This window comes from Pelophylax lessonae, assembly GCF_965119305.1.
Source record: "Pelophylax lessonae genome assembly, chromosome: 4".
In the NCBI taxonomy this organism is placed as follows: Eukaryota; Metazoa; Chordata; class Amphibia; order Anura; family Ranidae; genus Pelophylax; species Pelophylax lessonae.
In genome coordinates, this window is record NC_138771.1 from 202610004 (window position 1) to 202627504 (window position 17501).

Sequence of the window (17501 nt, forward strand, 5' to 3'; positions counted from 1 at the left end):
ATTTGTCCTTGCAGCACAAACATTGGCAGTATGATAGGCCGCTCTTTATAAAGATAAATTCCATTTCTATAGCTGACTTTGTATTTGTATCCATCTTTGAACAAATTAATTCAGGCCACCACTAAGAGCCGGTTCACACTACCACGACTCAAAGTCGCCCCGACTTTGGGCGACTTTGAAGTCGCCCAGTGCAGCACGACTTCATAGCGGCTTGCAAACGACTTCTCATAATAGAAGTCAATGCAAGTCGCTCCGACTTCACCCAAAAGTAGTGCAGGACACCGGAAGATAACATGGCTCCCTAAATCATCCAATTTAAATGCAAACTTTTCCACAGTCAGTGATGATTAGGGGGGCCAGGTCATCTGCTGGCACTTGTCCACTGTGTTTTATCAAGTCCAAATTCACCGCAGCGCAGGGCTCTACCAGATAATTCTAGAGCACTTCTTGCTTCCCTCTGCTGACCAACTTTATGGAGATGCTGATTTCATTTTCCTGCAGGACTTGGCACCTCCACACACTGCCAAAATTACCAATGCCTGGTTTATTGATCATGGTATTACTGTGTTTGATTGGCCAGCAAACTCGCCTGACCTAAACCCCCATAGAGAATCTGTTGCTATTGTCAAGAGGAAGATGGGAGACACCAGAACCAACAATGCAGATGAGCTGAAAGCCATTATCAAAGCAACTTGGGCTTCCATAACACCTCGGCAGTGCCACAGGCTGATCACCTCCATGCCATGCCGCATTGATGCAGTAATTCATGCAAAAGGAGCCCTGCCAAGTATTGAGTGCATACTATACTGTACATGGATAATTTTTTTTAGTAAGCCAACATTTCTGTATTTATTTTTTTGGTCTTCTGTACTATTCAAATTTTTAAAGATAAAGATATGCTTGAAATATATCACTGTGTGTGTAATGAATCTATATAATATATGAGTTTTACTTTTTTAATTGAATTACTAAAATAAACTTTTTGATGATTTCAAATTTTTTGAGATGCACCTGCATCACATACATATATATATATATATACACATATATACACACACACACACACACACACACACACACACACATACATACATACACACCCACGCCAGGTAAAAGACAGCAGGAAAAAAAGCACATGAAAAATAAAAGTTCCTTCTGCACACAACTGAATGCTTGGAAGAGATTGTCCAAATCAAATAGTTTAAAAGTATGTTCTGCAGGTGAATAACTACTGCAAAACAAACATTTACTGAACCTTAGAAATACGGGTAAATAAAGGCAAGGCTTTCTGAAAGTCAAACACATTTAGCCAGCCTCTCACTTGGGTTTTATATGATACACACCTGAGGGCGAGACACATTTATATGCTGAGATAACAAGCTCTCTTTTTTACTATACGCCATATACTATGTAAACTGAAGTCTCATAACTCAGGTCAGGTCATCCTGGCTGGTTCATCTCTTTCTTCCAGCTGACAAAAAGGAAGAAAGTCACAAGATGCATCCAACACTTTTGTTTACTGACAATATTTGTGAGTCTGAACATAGAGATCCCTGTACACAGAGATCCCTGTGCACAGAGATCCCTGTGCACAGAGATCCCTGTGCACAGAGATCCCTGTGCACAGAGATCCCTGTGCACAGAGATCCCTGTGCACAGAGATCCCTGTACACAGAGATCCCTGTACACAGAGATCCCTGTACACAGAGATCCCTGTACACAGAGAACCCTGTACACAGAGAACCCTGTACATAGAGATCCCTGTACACAGAGATCCCTGTACACAGAGATCCCTGTACACAGAGATCCCTGTACACAGAGAAACCTGTACACAGAGAACCCTGTACACAGAGAACCCTGTACACAGAGAACCCTGTACACAGAGAACCCTGTGCATAGAGAACCCTGTACATAGAGATCCCTGTACATAGAGATCCCTGTACATAGAGAACCCCCTGTACATAGAGATCCCTGTACATAGAGATCCCTGTACATAGAGAACCCCCTGTACATAGAGAACCCCCTGTACATAGAGAACCCTGTACATAGAGAACCCTGTACATAGAGAACCCTGTACATAGAGAACCCTGTACATAGAGAACCCTGTACATAGAGATCCCTGTACATAGAGAACCCTGTACATAGAGAACCCTGTACATAGAGATCCCTGTACATAGAGATCCCTGTACATAGAGATCCCTGTACATAGAGAACCCCCTGTACATAGAGAACCCCCTGTACATAGAGAACCCTGTACATAGAGAACCCTGTACATAGAGAACCCTGTACATAGAGAACCCCCTGTACATAGAGAACCCCCTGTACATAGAGATTCCTGTACATAGAGAACCCCCTGTACATAGAGAACCCCCTGTACATAGAGAACCCCCTGTACATAGAGAACCCCCTGTACATAGAGAACCCCCTGTACATAGAGAACCCTGTACTTCAACAAGGGCTCAGAGCTTTTCATGGTCTTTGCTTGTACTCTACTTAGTGCACTGCAAATCCATAATGGTATAGTTAGGGCATGCTGCTGTGACAAATATTTATAAAGTGAAGACTAACAGTTCTCAAAAAAATGTTCAGCATATTTTTATCAAAGGGACGAGAAATGTAAAATGTAGACTACTATAAATTCCTAAAGCCTGGAACTAATAACAGTGTGCCCACTGACATGAAATAGAGCTAAACTCTGGGACAGATGAGCAAATATTGTCTAAATGTTAGAGATAGGAAAGTTCTTTAATAAATCTTGGTGCACTTTGTGTATTCCTTCCAGATGTGTTCAGTAATCCAGTGTGAGACTGTGCAGAAGAGTCCTGTCTTTGGTCTTGTACCCGCCCCCTCCTGTACTTCTCTACAGGCAGCCTATAGCATGCAAGCTTGCTGGGCCCCTCTGCACAGGATAGGTGTAGCACAGTGATGGTGTCACTACCCCATTTACATGGTATGTCCAGGTTTCCAAGGTGTTTGGTGTTATCCACAATAGCCACAGAAGGTTTATATCCTCTGTGGTTTTTGAGGAATACATTTAAATGAAAACTTTTGTGTCTGGAGTACAGATTTCAATAGCTTGGGAAAGTCAGAATGCAACATTTTTCTTTATTAAAACATTATTTTAATTCTTTAATATAACATTATGGAGCACCAGGTGTTATTATTTGATCTACCTTATCATTATTCTTAATTACTGTACATGAATTCATATCTGCAGTCAAAAGCTAAGCTTCTTCCCAATATTATGATGACCTTTCACAATCTGGGACAATTTAAAGTGAGCACATAATAAAAAAGTGGAGATTACACATCAAAACAACAAATCACCAAAAACAATCATTAGATTTAGATAACCTTATATGTAAATCTTGGCTTGTTATAAAAAGTCAAGATTATCCCACACCCTTCTTACTGCTGAGGATCTCTCCTGATCCCATTAGAGGACCATTGTGGAATGATGGCAGGCACATAGCAGGAAACGTAGGAATTTACATATAATTTCTACTGCCTATACTTCTGGATCTATTGATCATTCTGACAAGTTTTTCTTACTGAATGTTCGTAACCTATGCTTATTATATCTTTCACCATATTCCCACATTGAATTGTCCAGCCAGGTTTACTCGTGGGAAATTTTTACTGTAGTCTGGTTAGTATAAATACTTGGAACAGATATAGAGCCAGTGGCTGATAAGCCACTGATCAGAGCTTTTTACCCGAAATGGCACCCCCCCCCCCCGCTGCTGCTTCACTGTGCCCCATCACCCACCCCCCCACCTACATCTGCTTTTGTCTGCTTCCCTCCTCTGCCCTCCTGCCAGCTTTCTATGCTCAGCCACAGGGGGATCGATTAAAAAAAAAAAAATATACCCCTGGCTTTCCTACCCCCCCCCCCCCTTCAGTGATCCCCAGCATTTTTATGTCCTTCCACCTATCCTGCGGCTGCTGCTCACAGATCTGTCAGCATGGAGCAGCTGCTGACAGATCTGTGAGGCTTGATTGAGGGAGGGGGGTTGGCAAACATGTTTACCCCCCCCCGCTTTCTGACCCCTCTGCAGTGTACCCCGCTTCTTCGATGTTCGGGCGCCCCTGCCGCTCTACATGGCTGTCCCACCCTCCTCCGTCGGCTGCATCTCACAGATCTGTCAGCATGGAGCAACCTCTGACAGATCTGGGAGGATTGAGGGAGGGAGGGGGGCTGGTAAACACATGTTAACCACCCCCCTGCTTTCTGACTCCCCTTCAGTGTCCCCAGCCTCCTCAAAGCTCAGGCACCCCTGCTGCTAGCCGGCTCTCCTTCCACCCTCCCTCGCCGGAGGTGGTAAACATGTGTTTTACTGGCCCCTTCCTTTCCTGAAATACAGTCAGCTATAAGTACCGATCGCTCCTGTATTCTTTAATCACTGACATTTGGTAAACTGTGTTTACTATGTGTCAAATCGCACTCCAGTGGCTACTGATAGGCGGAGAGGAAGTATTGCGATGCCTCCTCCACTTCCTGTTTAAGACAAATAGCGGAGGATAGTAAAAAAAACCCAAAGAAATTCTTTAAATATATCAACAGCAAAAAAACTAGGGCAGAGCATATTGCACACATAATTAACGATGATGGGAGGATGGTTACAGAGGACACTGAAAAAGCAACCGTGCTGAATGCTTTTTTCTCGTCAGTCTTTACGCAGGAAAAGGAGGGGTACACTGACCATGACTGTATGGTTAGTAGTAATACACAGGACTTGCCACTATGGCTAACAGAGGGGGAAATCAGGGAAAGACTGGATAAACTTAACACAAACAAATCACCAGGCCCGGATGGCGTACATCCAAGAGTGCTCAAGGAACTCAGTATGGTTATATCTAGACCACTGTTCCTAATCTTTGCTGACAGTATTAGGACAGGAGATGTACCAGGGGATTGGAGGAAGGCTAACGTGATTCCGATATTCAAAAAGGGCCAGAGACATATCCCGGGAAATTATAGGCCTGTCAGTTTGACATCAATAGTATGTAAACTTCTGGAGGGGATGATAAGGGACTATATCGTAGAGTATGCTAAAGACAACAACATCATCAGTAGTAACCAACACGGGTTTACAAATGGGCGTTCTTGTCAAACCAATCTCTTAGCATTCTACGAGGAAGTGAGCTGTGAGCTAGATAGGGGCAGACCAGTGGATGTGGTGTACTTGGATTTCGCTAAGGCGTTTGATACAGTTTCCCACAAGCGCTTAATTTATAAAATAAGGTCTGCAGGTATCGACAGCAGGGTTTGCTCTTGGATACGGAACTGGCTAAAAGGCCGTGTCCAAAGGGTGGTAATAAACAGCGCATACTCAGACTGGGCTGAGGTAGTAAGCGGGGTGCCCCAGGGCTCAGTCCTGGGACCAACCTTGTTCAATTTATTCATAAACAGCATTGAGGACGGGATCAGTAGTTCGTTATCAATTTTTGCAGATGACACAAAATTGGCCAGGGCAATAACTGCACAGCATGAAGCAGATATCCTACAGAATGACCTGGACAAAATTACGGAGTGGGCAACGACATGGCAAATGAGGTTTAATGTGGAGAAGTGTAAGGTTTTGCACTTGGGGACCAAAAACATAAAAACACAATACATGTTAGGAGGGGAACCCTTGGGGGACTCAAAAATGGAGAAAGATCTGGGAGTCTTGGTTGATGATAGATTAGGCAACAGCATGCAATGCCAAGCGGCAGCTTCCAAAGCCAACAGAATATTAGCATGCATAAAGAAAGGGATGTATTCCAGAGATAAGACTATAATCCTTCCACTTTATAAAACTCTGGTCCGACCGCATCTGGAGTATTCTGTCCAGTTCTGGTCGCCAGTCCTCAGGAGGGATGTGTTGGAGCTGGAGAGAGTCCAGAGAAGGGCAACTAAACTAATTAGGGGATTGGAGGACCTTACCTATGAAGAGCGGCTGCAATCGCTCGATTTATTTTCCCTGGAGAAGAGACGTCTGAGAGGGGACATGATAGCAATTTATAAATATCTTAATGGGGATCTCAGCTTAGAAAAAAAGCTGTTCATTCGAAGGAATTGCATGAGGACTCGAGGACATACAATGCGATTAGAGGAGAAGCGTTTTAACCTCAGGCAACGTGGGGGGTTCTTTACTGTTAGGGCTACAAGATTGTGGAATTGTCTACCACAAGAGGTGGTTTCTGCGGGTAGTATGGTGACTTTCAAAAGACTCTTAGACTTACATCTCAAGGATCAGGAGATAAAGGGCTATGTTAGATGATTACAGTCACACACACCTACACAGGTTGAACTGGATGGACTATTGTCTTTATTCAACCTCACCTACTATGTAACTATGTAACCCCATCTTACCAAAAAATGCATGTCAATCGCATGCACTGCACAAGGTTGCAGGGCAGTTGTGGCGTTTCCTCGTTGAAATAAATGTGCAGTGTTTGGCGGACGGCATCGCTACAAGTTGGGTCTTTAACAAACTCTGAAAGTTTTAAGTAAAAAATGAAAACCTCCAGGAGTTTAGAGAAGTGTGTGCGTATGTACAATTTTCACCATTTTGCAAAAAGGTGCCATTTGAAGTTAAAAAATAGTTGGTATGTATTAACTCAATACAGGTTAAACTTTTATATTTAGTAAGAATTTAGCAGGAATGTTGTGAAAATTGCAGTGTTTGTATCTGCTAATAATAATTTGTGTATTTTTTAGCTAAAATATTGATTTGATAAACATTTGCGCGAATTTTGCAGGGCCTTAAAAATCAGTAGAATCTTTTTTTTATTCTACAGGTCACGTGCTTTCAGAAAATATATGGTTTGGGGGGTCTTTTATAAACTCTGAAAGCTGTAAGTGGAAAATTAAAACCTCCAGATTTTTTAAGAAATCATACATTTGAGTTTCACCATTTCTGAAGGCTCAATTTAAAATTGACAAACATTTGTTTTTTATTAACTGAACACAAGTTAGACTTTTATATTTAGTAGGGATTTAGCAGGAATTTTGTGAAATTTGCTGTGTGTGTATCTGCTAAAAATGATTTTTAGTGTATTTTTAGCAAAAATATTGTTTTGCTAAACACTTGTGTTAAAATCGCATGGACTTAAAAATCAGTAGCACCTTTTTATTCTACAGGCCATGTGCTCTCAGAAAATATATGGTTTGGGGGATCTTTTTGAACTCTGAAAGCTGGAAGTGAAAAATTAAAACCTTCAGATTTTTAGAGAAATTTGGATATTTACATTTTTGTGTACGTTCGATTTTCACCATTTCACAAAAAGGCGCAATTTGAAATTTACAAATATTTGTTATTTATTAACTCAATACAGGTTAAGCTTTTATATTTAGCAGGAATTTTGTAAAATGTGCTGTGTTTTTATCTGCTAATAATAATTTTAGTGTATTTTTAGCAAAAATACTGTGTTGATAAACAGGTGCGCAAATACAGCAGGGCCTTAAAAATCCATGGCACATTCCTTTCATTCTACTGGTCATGTCCTTTCAGAAAATATATGATTTGGTGGCTCTTTTACAAACTCTGAAAGCTAGAAGGGAAAAATAAAAAAAAGCGAAGAAAAAATTGCAAAAATGGTCCGGCCAGCTGAGTTCGTCACCTTGGTCGTCCCCTCCCCTTTCCTGACCTGTGACCTGCCGGGCTGCATGCTTGGATAAGGGTCTGGTATGGATTTTGGTCTGGATTTCAGGGGGGGGGGGGTACCCCACGCCTTTTTTTTCAATTTTGGCATGGAGTTACCCCTCAAGATCCTCAGAGCGCAAGTTGCACCACAAGTTGGATCATTGTGATTTGACTTGGATGTGACTTCTATTCAAATCAATGGGCTTAAAGCTGTATCAAATACGGCTCATAGGCCACCACTGATTTTGAATAGCGGCAGAAAATTGCTACTAAAAGCCAACAAAGCGAAACACCCATTAACGCCAATTGAAAAAGCTACTAACAGCACGTTTTTACAGCTGCTTTACTGGCATTGGTAGTGGCTCTGCAGCTCTTTTTTTTCATGCCCTGTGTGCATGAGGCCTAAAAGTGGAGCGCAGGGCCTGGCAGCGAAAGGGATAAATTGCCATTTTAACCTGTGTGTCACCTTGTGTCTGTACCAACAAGGCCAAACATTCAAGGATATGCAAACTTTTGATCAGGGCCATTTAGGAGATATTTTTTATTAATATGATTTAGAAAGGAGCAAACTATCCTGAAATAAAAGACAGTTTTTAGGCATGATCAGTCATATTTTCAATATCAATGCCAAAATGTCATGATTTCTGCCAGTGGATGCAAACCTTTGAGCACGACTGTACTACCAATCTGATGTGCCCCTTGTGCTTCTGGCTCCAGGTTTCCTTGAATTCTTCCTCCTCCAATCCCCCTCTAACCCCTATTCTGTAATCCTGAGGTGCAGCAGAGGTTAACAGAACTGAGGGCGCTTTGACAGGTACTCTGCCTTCCTTTTCCGCTCAGCTTCTCCATTTATAGAAGCCGTACTTCAGCTTCTATAAATAAAACATGATTTATAAATGGAAGATGATGGAAAGGCATATTAAAAGGTGTTAAAAAAAAAAAAGGGGTGGAGTTTATTTTGTGGGTTCTCTCAAGTATTTCAGATTCAACTGGATTTGTAAGTAATAGCAGTTGATTTTGCCCCACCCAGTTTTTCTACCTTCACATTTCTGGAGCTAGGCCCTTTCAAGTCCTACGCCTCCACATTAGCATCCAAACACCAAATCCAAACATGTGAACAAGCGACTTATGTCAGCTATGGGATCCTGTAACAATGTATCCAGGCTGATTCTCACACACCCTTTATGGTAACAAGCTTCTAACTAATTCCAAGAAAGCAATGGGAGTCCTGGCTTAGACATGAAATACCAAAAAATTAATTTACAACCAGCAATAGATAGATGTGTCATATTATCCCTAGGGTCTTGCAAAACCAGACACAACCAGACACAAGCTTCTACATGTTAACCCGCCCATAAAGCCTGATGCAAGCCACTCACAATACAATATGGCAGCACCTTTATAGAGAAGTTAAAGAAAGCTCAGATAATCCCTACTAATTGACAAAGCTATGGTATAGCAAGACGACTTGTAGAGCGCTATAGAGCGTAATGCGACAGAAAGCATGTGAAGAATATATATATTAACCAGGTTTGCCAAGACTTGCAAAAAGCAGGATGTATGCAGCGCCGCGTGTGAGAAACGCTCTCTGTAATTAGAACATTCACAAAGACATTATATGAAACGAAGAGCTTCTTGACATGGCATGGAATAAGACGTTGTCTAAATATTATGACGGAAAGCAGTAGAAGCAGAAAAACCGAGACCCAAGTCGAAGACAGATTTGTAGCGTTCTTTAGAGTAGCCCCTGTGTGAATGTACACACAGCTTATTACAAAGGGAGTTCATATATTTACAGATCATTCAAAGGAAGAGGAGTTTACTACGCACATGTCAGACATTGCTCATACCTAATAACCGCACTCGCTATGCAATTGTCAGGAACAGTTACAGATATTGCAAGGGTGTAACTATGTGTGTCACTATATGACCAGTAAATACACATATTGTGAGGTTACTGAATAGTAGTAAAAATGTTTAATACATTAATAATTTCTAATAAACAGTACATTGGTGGTGGTAATGGCTCAAGGTGTAAAATATTTTAATTTTTAAAACAGAACTGTACATTTTTATATTTTTCTGTACAATCTAAAAAAAAAACACAAACAGGAATGTTTATCTTTTTTATTAGTTCTATACATGTTCTTCTACATTTCCATAGTATGTGCATGCATATGGGGGAACAAATCTGATGCCTTAAAGTGTAAGTAAACGCCAATGCATAATTCGTACCTACAGGTAAGCCTGCAATAAGGGGGCTTACCTATATGTACTGTAAATATCTCCTCAACGTGCACCATTTACGACAGTGGTTCTCAACCAGGGTTCAGTGGAATCCTAGGGTTCCTCCAGAGGTTGCTAGGTGTTCCTTTAGCAATTTCTGACTCTCAGATAAGTTCCCCTGACACCATTGATCTTTTTAGTTATCTGGAAGAAGTTAATGCTTCCCAATGTCCACAAGTGTAAGGAGCATTCATCCCACTGACCACCACACTAATGTACCATGAGTACAATATAGTCATTTTTAGCAGGGATTCCATGAGACCTGAAAATTATTTCAAGGGTTCCTCTGTGTTGAAAACGTTAAGAAAGGCTAATTTAGGAGGTCTTTAGAGATCAAAAATGCGGTTGAGAAATATAGTGGGGAAATCATTAAAAGAAAAGATAAAAAAAATGAATAGAGACCAACTGGCCTTTAGATCAGGCAGAGCCTACGGATGGGAAAGAAATTCTAATAGATATAATAGACCCAGAACCCCTACCCAACAGAACAGGGAGGATGTTAATTGGTCAGATTCCTCAGCGGCGTCTTCTACGTCATCAAATTTTTGGAATGCACACAAAGATAGAACCAATAGAACAAGACACGATAAAAGAAAAGATGAGGAAAGAGACCCCCCTACAGGTACACATCATAATACACAAGCCTCTCATGTGGCTAAGGCCCCTAAACTAGGATTGAATACCTCATCACTCACACCCAGCTGTACGCAAGGTACAGTGGAAACTTCTATGCCCAACATCCAAGGAGCCCGGGGGGGTGCTATTCCGAAGAAGAGTCTTCCTATTTCTCAGGATGGCGCTTTTTTAGAGCAGATGACACTGGGACTCCTGGGTCCTATAAGAACGTCATCCGTAGACGGAGTCCGCAAACCCAGAAGAAAGACAGGTAAAGATGGAAGCCTTGTCAGCGGTGGCCGCTCGCCGCTGGAAGGGCTTTGCTCTAGAGCATGGGTGTCCAACCTGCGACCCTCCAGGTGTTGCAAAACTACAAGTCCCATCATGCCTCTGCCTTTGGGAGCCATGTTTGCAACCGTTAGCCTTGCAATGCCTCAAGGGACTAGCCTTGCAATGCCTCATGGGACTTTTAGTTCCACAACGGCTGGAGGGCTGCAGGTTGGACACCCATCTTCTAGAGTATGTTTCACATAATGTGCTAATATACAATGCATACTAGCACATTATTGCTTTACCTTGCAGGTGCCAAAAATAGAAACTATATCCTACTACTTTAAGTATGCCCTTATTACCATAAATGCTGCTAATACTTTATAATTGCCTTGATCTTATTCTGTATGTATGAATATAACTTTCTGATTTAAATAAAGAATTCTAAACACGAACAAAAAACTGCATATAAGGTCAGGTTGGCCTACAAGTTCGCTGGGGCCATTTGGATTTCAGATATATTGATTGCATGCAGGTTAAGTGGAATACAATTTGACTGAATGTACTTCAATTACCTTTTTCTTTAATTGTTTTTCCGTTTTGTATGTATGGACATACCTGTCTGATTTAAATAAATTAGAAGTTCTAACACTTTATAAGTACGGTAAACAGTTTTTTTTCCTTCTGGAATAAAGGTTTTACATAAATAAATAAAAATCTAATCCTTGTAAGCACTCCTGCTAGTGGTAAAATATAACTATGGGCAAACTTTCTTTTTTAGTTTTGGATAGAGTGGAGAGGAATTCGAACGCTTGTTAGTTTTTATTGCTGCCTGTGTCCCTGTTAGAGAGATTTACCCTATTTGTCCTGTTTACCATTAAAAGTAAAAGAAAAATCCCAAATTTTGGGTTGTCCCCAGAAAAGTAATAGAGGGGAAATCTTCCAATGGGGACACTACTTCTGGTAACCTGGGAGACCCCAAGGAATTCCTCTAATTTGCAGGGATATTCTCACTTCCCGTTTGGCTATGGGACAGGAAGTGAAGGGAAATCTCTGCAATCCGACACACATGGTGAAAAAAAAACAAATCTGACGGGGGTTATACCCCTTCCTTGCTCTATCCAAAAAGAAAAAAAAAAAGTTCTACTTTAAATGTTTTATCTCATCACTGCAACTGATACATTCTACTGGAGAGCTTGTTCTTTTGATAAACAACAGGCCAGATAACCAGATGAAAATAGAATAAAAAACAAATGCAGCCGTCACATCTAATCGGTACCATCTAAATGGTAAACTGCAATATAATAAAGGTTTGCTTCTGGATTTAATACTGCATTAAGAGATGTGCATTTAGAACGCAATGTAAAAGGCTGCATGACACCTGTACCATGTGTTTATTTTATCCTTACAGCCGGGCCATGTCACTTAGCAAGAGTGCTGACAATATTTAGATAATCACTTTCACATTGATGTAGTAGGCAAATAATGAGAGGGGTCATGTACGGAGCAACAGTACTTAAGTACAACATCACTGACACTCTTATGTATTAACAATAATATTTAATATATACAATCTCTCACTTAGCTGAGTGACAAAAACCTGCTTCCTCAAACACATACATTATATTATATAAACATACACATACATACATACATACATACATACACACACACACACATCATATATATATATATATATATATATATATATATATATATATATATATATATATATATATATATACACACACACATATATATATATGAAACATACACACACATATACATACACACACACATATACATATATATATATATATATATTTACACACACAGTATATATAATCACAAAAACATACTTTTTAATAAATGTTAATCATGCCTTAGCAAAAATGATGGTAATGTAGCTGTAACAAATTCCAGAGGCTACTTAGCTATGTTGCACTTATATAGACTAATCTGCCGTTAACTGCGGTTATAACTCTGACACAGTAAAGTAGCTTATTCTGATCATAATAGCCTTCATTGTACAGTGGTGACCTGCCAATAATAGCTACTTACATTTGGAATTAAAAAACGCAGTCTAATTTGATATCGATTCTCTAATTTCTCAGTGACAGGGTTTTATATGTTAAGGTCAAAATATGTGCAGGTTTACCATCAATAAAGTAGAACTAAAGGCAATTTTTTTTTTTTTTTAGACAGAGTAATGGAGGGTTACAAATCTTGTCAGGATTTTATTGCTGCCTGTGTCCCCATTAGGGAGATTCACCTTTCTCTATTGGTCTTGTTTGCCCTTATCACAGAGTGTGAAATAAAATCCTAAAATTTTGGATCATCATCAGAACAGGAAAAGAAGGCTTCCAGTAGGGACATTCATTCTAGTGAAACTAGGGATTCCCTCGTTTTAGAGGGATTTCCTCTCACTTCCACTTCCGGCTATGGGAAAGGAAATGAAGGGAAATCTGTAAAAGGGACACAGATGGGAAAAAAAAAAAAAAAAACCTGACAGAGGTTATAACTTTTACTTTATTCAAAACAGCCTTTATCTGTACTTTCTTATTCGACAGATAAGGAACCAGCAATAACTGATAAATAATCTTTAGTTTAATTTAAAAATATTGACTTATTGGCAATATTTTAAAATTAAATTTAAAAAAACAAGTAGTAAGACAGAAAGAAATGAATTACCAAAGACATGCTGGTAGGTTAACTGGATCCTGTATAAAAAAAAAAAAATGGCCCTACTGTGTATGTATGTGAGTTAGGGACCTTAGATTGTAAGCTCCTTGAGGGCAGGGACTGATGTGAATGTACAATGTATTTTGTAAAGCGCTGCGTAAATTGACAGTGCTATATGAGTACCTGAAATAATAATAATAATAATAATAAATAATAAATTATTGATTTACCATAAAAAACACAAACCTACTTATTGAAAGTTCTCCAACACTGCATAACAATAATAATAAAGTCTGTTATATACTAATAATGTAGAATGTATTATTTTGGGTTCTTAACAATTGCAATACTCATTGTGAAAATTGTGGGTATTCACACCCATACCTGTATTATTCTTGTCCTTCAATACATAAAATGACAAATCTCATGAAAATGGCGATGTCCCCACAGCAACCATGCAAACATTTGCTGTCAGTTTTATAGTGCAAAGTAAAATGACAGGATTGGCTGCTTGTTATGGGTCCCTAAAGGTCTACATAAAATTGGAAAAATTCAGTTGGAAGCAGAACCTGTGCAGCAAACCTTCACACAAGCCTGGAAAATGTTGGAATAAAGTGTATGTACCTGCTGAGAAAGTCAGTTGGATTTGCTCCTCGATTATTTCCAGTGCAATGAAATCGTGCTTTTCATTAAACCTGCCATTGTAAAGTATCAGAGCATTCCGCTCCCTCGTAGCAAACCTGCAACACAAAGGCCACAACATTCTTTACATCCAATGACACAGTAAAAGGTCAAAAGTCAGACAGTCCGTAACAAAAAGAAAAACTATACAAAAGTGTCAGTTTCACAAACTTGAAACTTTTATTAGCAAAGAAGTTGGAAAGCTAGGAAGAGACACAGGAATTCATACTTTGTTACACATGACTTACAGATCCCACAGTCATTTATAAAGTTAACCTGTCATCCTGTTTTAAAAGTAAGAACCCATTAACACCTCCACAACGCAGTATGGTGACTGGTGAAACACAAGTGTAATACAGTAATCCCCCGCTCCATCGCGGTTCAGTTTTTGCGGTCCCGGTATATTGCGGTTTTTTTGTAATGTTATTTTACTATATAAATCATTAAAAATGAAATATTTATGTGTTTTCCATAGCTCTTGCTATGTCTATCAGTATCTTTTATGTGTTTAAATGAGTTTCTATTGTTTTAAAAGTGTGTTTAACTACCTCCCACCCGGCCATAGTACATATACGGCCGGGCGGGAGTCTCGTCCTTCTGAATGGACGTTTCGGAACGTCCTTCAGAAGGAGAGAGATCGCGCCGCCGCGGGCACGCGCAGCGGCGCGATCTTGATGTGCCTGTGTCCCTCGGACACAGAGCAACATCATTCGGCAGGAGGGCCCTGTGATTGGCCCTCCTGAGCACACGACGGCTGTGTCCAATCACAGCCGTCATGTAATGTAAATAGAGCCGTTGTAACGGCTTCGATCTCTTCTCCCCCTGACAGATCCTGTCAGTGAGAAGAAGAGGGATGATCGGTGCTGCTGCGGGGGTGATCAGTGAGTATTTCTAATTACTCACTGATCACAGGGGGGGTCTGTGCTGGTAATCAGAACATTGATTACCAGTGCAGCCCTGGGGGGGGGGGGGGGGGGAGGGGTGCCACTAAGCCACCAGGGATGCCCACTATGGCCACCAGGGATGGCAAGCAGGGCTCAGAGAGCCCCCCAGTGCCCTCCCTATCAGTGTTGCCCACCAATGCCATCTATCAGTGACGCCCACCAGTGCCCATTTTTGCCCACCAGTGCTGCCTATCAGTGCCCATCAGTGCCCCCGATCAGTGCCGATCAGTGCCCCCGATCAGTGCCGATCAGTGCCGCCCAACAGTGCCACCTATCAGTGCCCATCAGTGCCACCAATCAGTGCCCATCAGCGCTGCCTATCAGTGCCCATCAGCGCTGCCTATCAGTGCCCATCAGCGCTGCCTATCAGTGCCCATCAGCGCTGCCTATCAGTGCCCATCAGCGCTGCCTATCAGTGCCCATCAGCGCTGCATATCAGTGCTATCTATCAGTGCCACATATCAGTGCCCATCAGTGCTGCATATCAGTGCTACCTATCAGTGCCCATCAGTGCTGCATATCAGTGCCACCCCATCAGTGCCACCCCATCAGTGCCACACCATCAGTGCCCCCCATCAGTGCCCCCCATCAGTGCCCATCAGTGCGGCATCATCAGTGCTCATCAGTGCAGGAAAAAAACATATCTATTTACAAAATTTTATAACCTAAACAAAAAAAATGTTTTTTTTTTCAAACTTTTCAGTCTTTTTTTATTTGTGCACCAAAAAAGAAAAAACCTGACGGTGATCAAATACCACCAAAAGAAAGCTCTATTTGTGGGGAAAAAATGACACAAATTTGGTTTAGGTACAATGTTGCATGACCGCGCAATTGTCATTCAAATTGCAACAGCGCTAAAAGCTGAAAATTGGTCTGGGAAGGAAGGGGGTTTAAGTGCCCAGTATTGAGGTAGTTAAAGACCTTAAAATGCTTTTACACGTACAGTGACAGTAAAAAAAACATGCCTACAATGCATTTTAATAGGGTTTTTCTATTTTGCGGATTTTCACTTTTCGCGGCTGGGTCCGGAACATAACCCCCGCAATGGAGGAGGGTTTACTGTATTATGTATTGCGGCAAATTGTATTAGGCAATCTGTTTTTTCTTTTTTTTTTTTTATTAGGCTCAGTGCAAGAAAATAAAATAGGACGTGCATGGTTTTAAAAAAGGTAGCACAGAGAACATTAGCATCTGTGTGTTGTGGTGTGTTACAAAGACCATGCACTGTTGGGCAACTGACAAAAAATGGCAATGCACCACAACCGATACAGTGCATTGTGGAGTGAACTAGTCCAATAATTCTCACCTAATAGCACAAACTAATAGATGCCTCAGGTGTGGGGGAAAAAAATCTTGACATTGCTAGTTCTAGGATTCTAAAAGAGCGGAGGACTACAAAGCACCATTAAATAACGAAATACCCATTGTGGCATAACTGCAATGTGTACATTGTTTTAAAAGGCATGATATCCTCATAGTTACATAGTAGGTGAGGTTGAAGACAATAGTCCATCCAGTTCAACCTGTGTAGGTGTGTGTGGCTGTAATCATCTAACATAGCCCTTAATGTCCTGATCCTTGAGATGTAAGTCTAAGAGTCTTTTGAAATCCACCATACTACCCGCAGAAACCCCCTCTTGTGGTAGAGAATTCCACAATCTTGTAGCCCTAACAGTAAAGAACCCTCCTCGTTGCCTGAGGTTAAAACGCTTCTCCTCTAATCGCATTGTATGTCCTCGAGTCCTCATGCAATTCCTTCGAATGAACAGCTTTTTTTCTAAGCTGAGATCCCCATTAAGATATTTATAAATTGCTATCATGTCCCCCCTCAGGCATCTCTTCTCCAGGGAGAATAAATCAAGCGATTGCAGACGCTCTTCGTAGTTAAGGTCCTCCAATCCCCTAATTAGTTTAGTTGCCCTTCTCTGGACTCTCTCCAGCTCCAACACATCCCTCCTGAGGACTGGCGACCAGAACTGGACAGAATACTCCAGATGCGGTCGGACCAGAGTTTTATAAAGTGAAAGGATTATAGTTTTATCTCTGGAATACATCCCTTTCTTTATGCATGCTAATATTCTGTTGGCTTTGCAAGCTGCCGCTTGACATTGCATGCTGTTGCCTAATCTATCATCAACAAAGACTCCCAGATCTTTCTCCATTTTTGATTCTCCCAAGGGTTCCCCCCCCCTAACGTGTATTGTGCTTTTATGTTTTTAGTCCCCAAGTGCAAAACCTTACACTTCTCCACGTTAAACCTCATTTGCCATGTCGTTGCCCACTCTTTTATTTTGCAGTTATTGCCCTGCCCAATTTTGTGTCATCTGCAAAAACTGATAACGAACTCCTGATCCCGTCCTCAATGCTGTTTATGAATAAATTGAACAAGGTT

General features: G+C 40.9%; 1 protein-coding gene across 5 annotated transcripts in view; it reads right to left on the reverse strand.

The window, feature by feature from the left end:
* The window catches only part of CELSR1 (cadherin EGF LAG seven-pass G-type receptor 1), a 248525-nt gene that overhangs the window by 108377 nt on the left and 122647 nt on the right, over positions 1–17501 (reverse strand). For all 5 annotated transcript variants that reach the window (XM_082257090.1, XM_082257088.1, XM_082257087.1 and 2 more), the window contains exon 4: positions 14109–14224. In XM_082257090.1, the coding sequence (XP_082113216.1) occupies positions 14109–14224 (116 nt within the window). The remainder of the gene's footprint in view (positions 1–14108; positions 14225–17501) is intronic.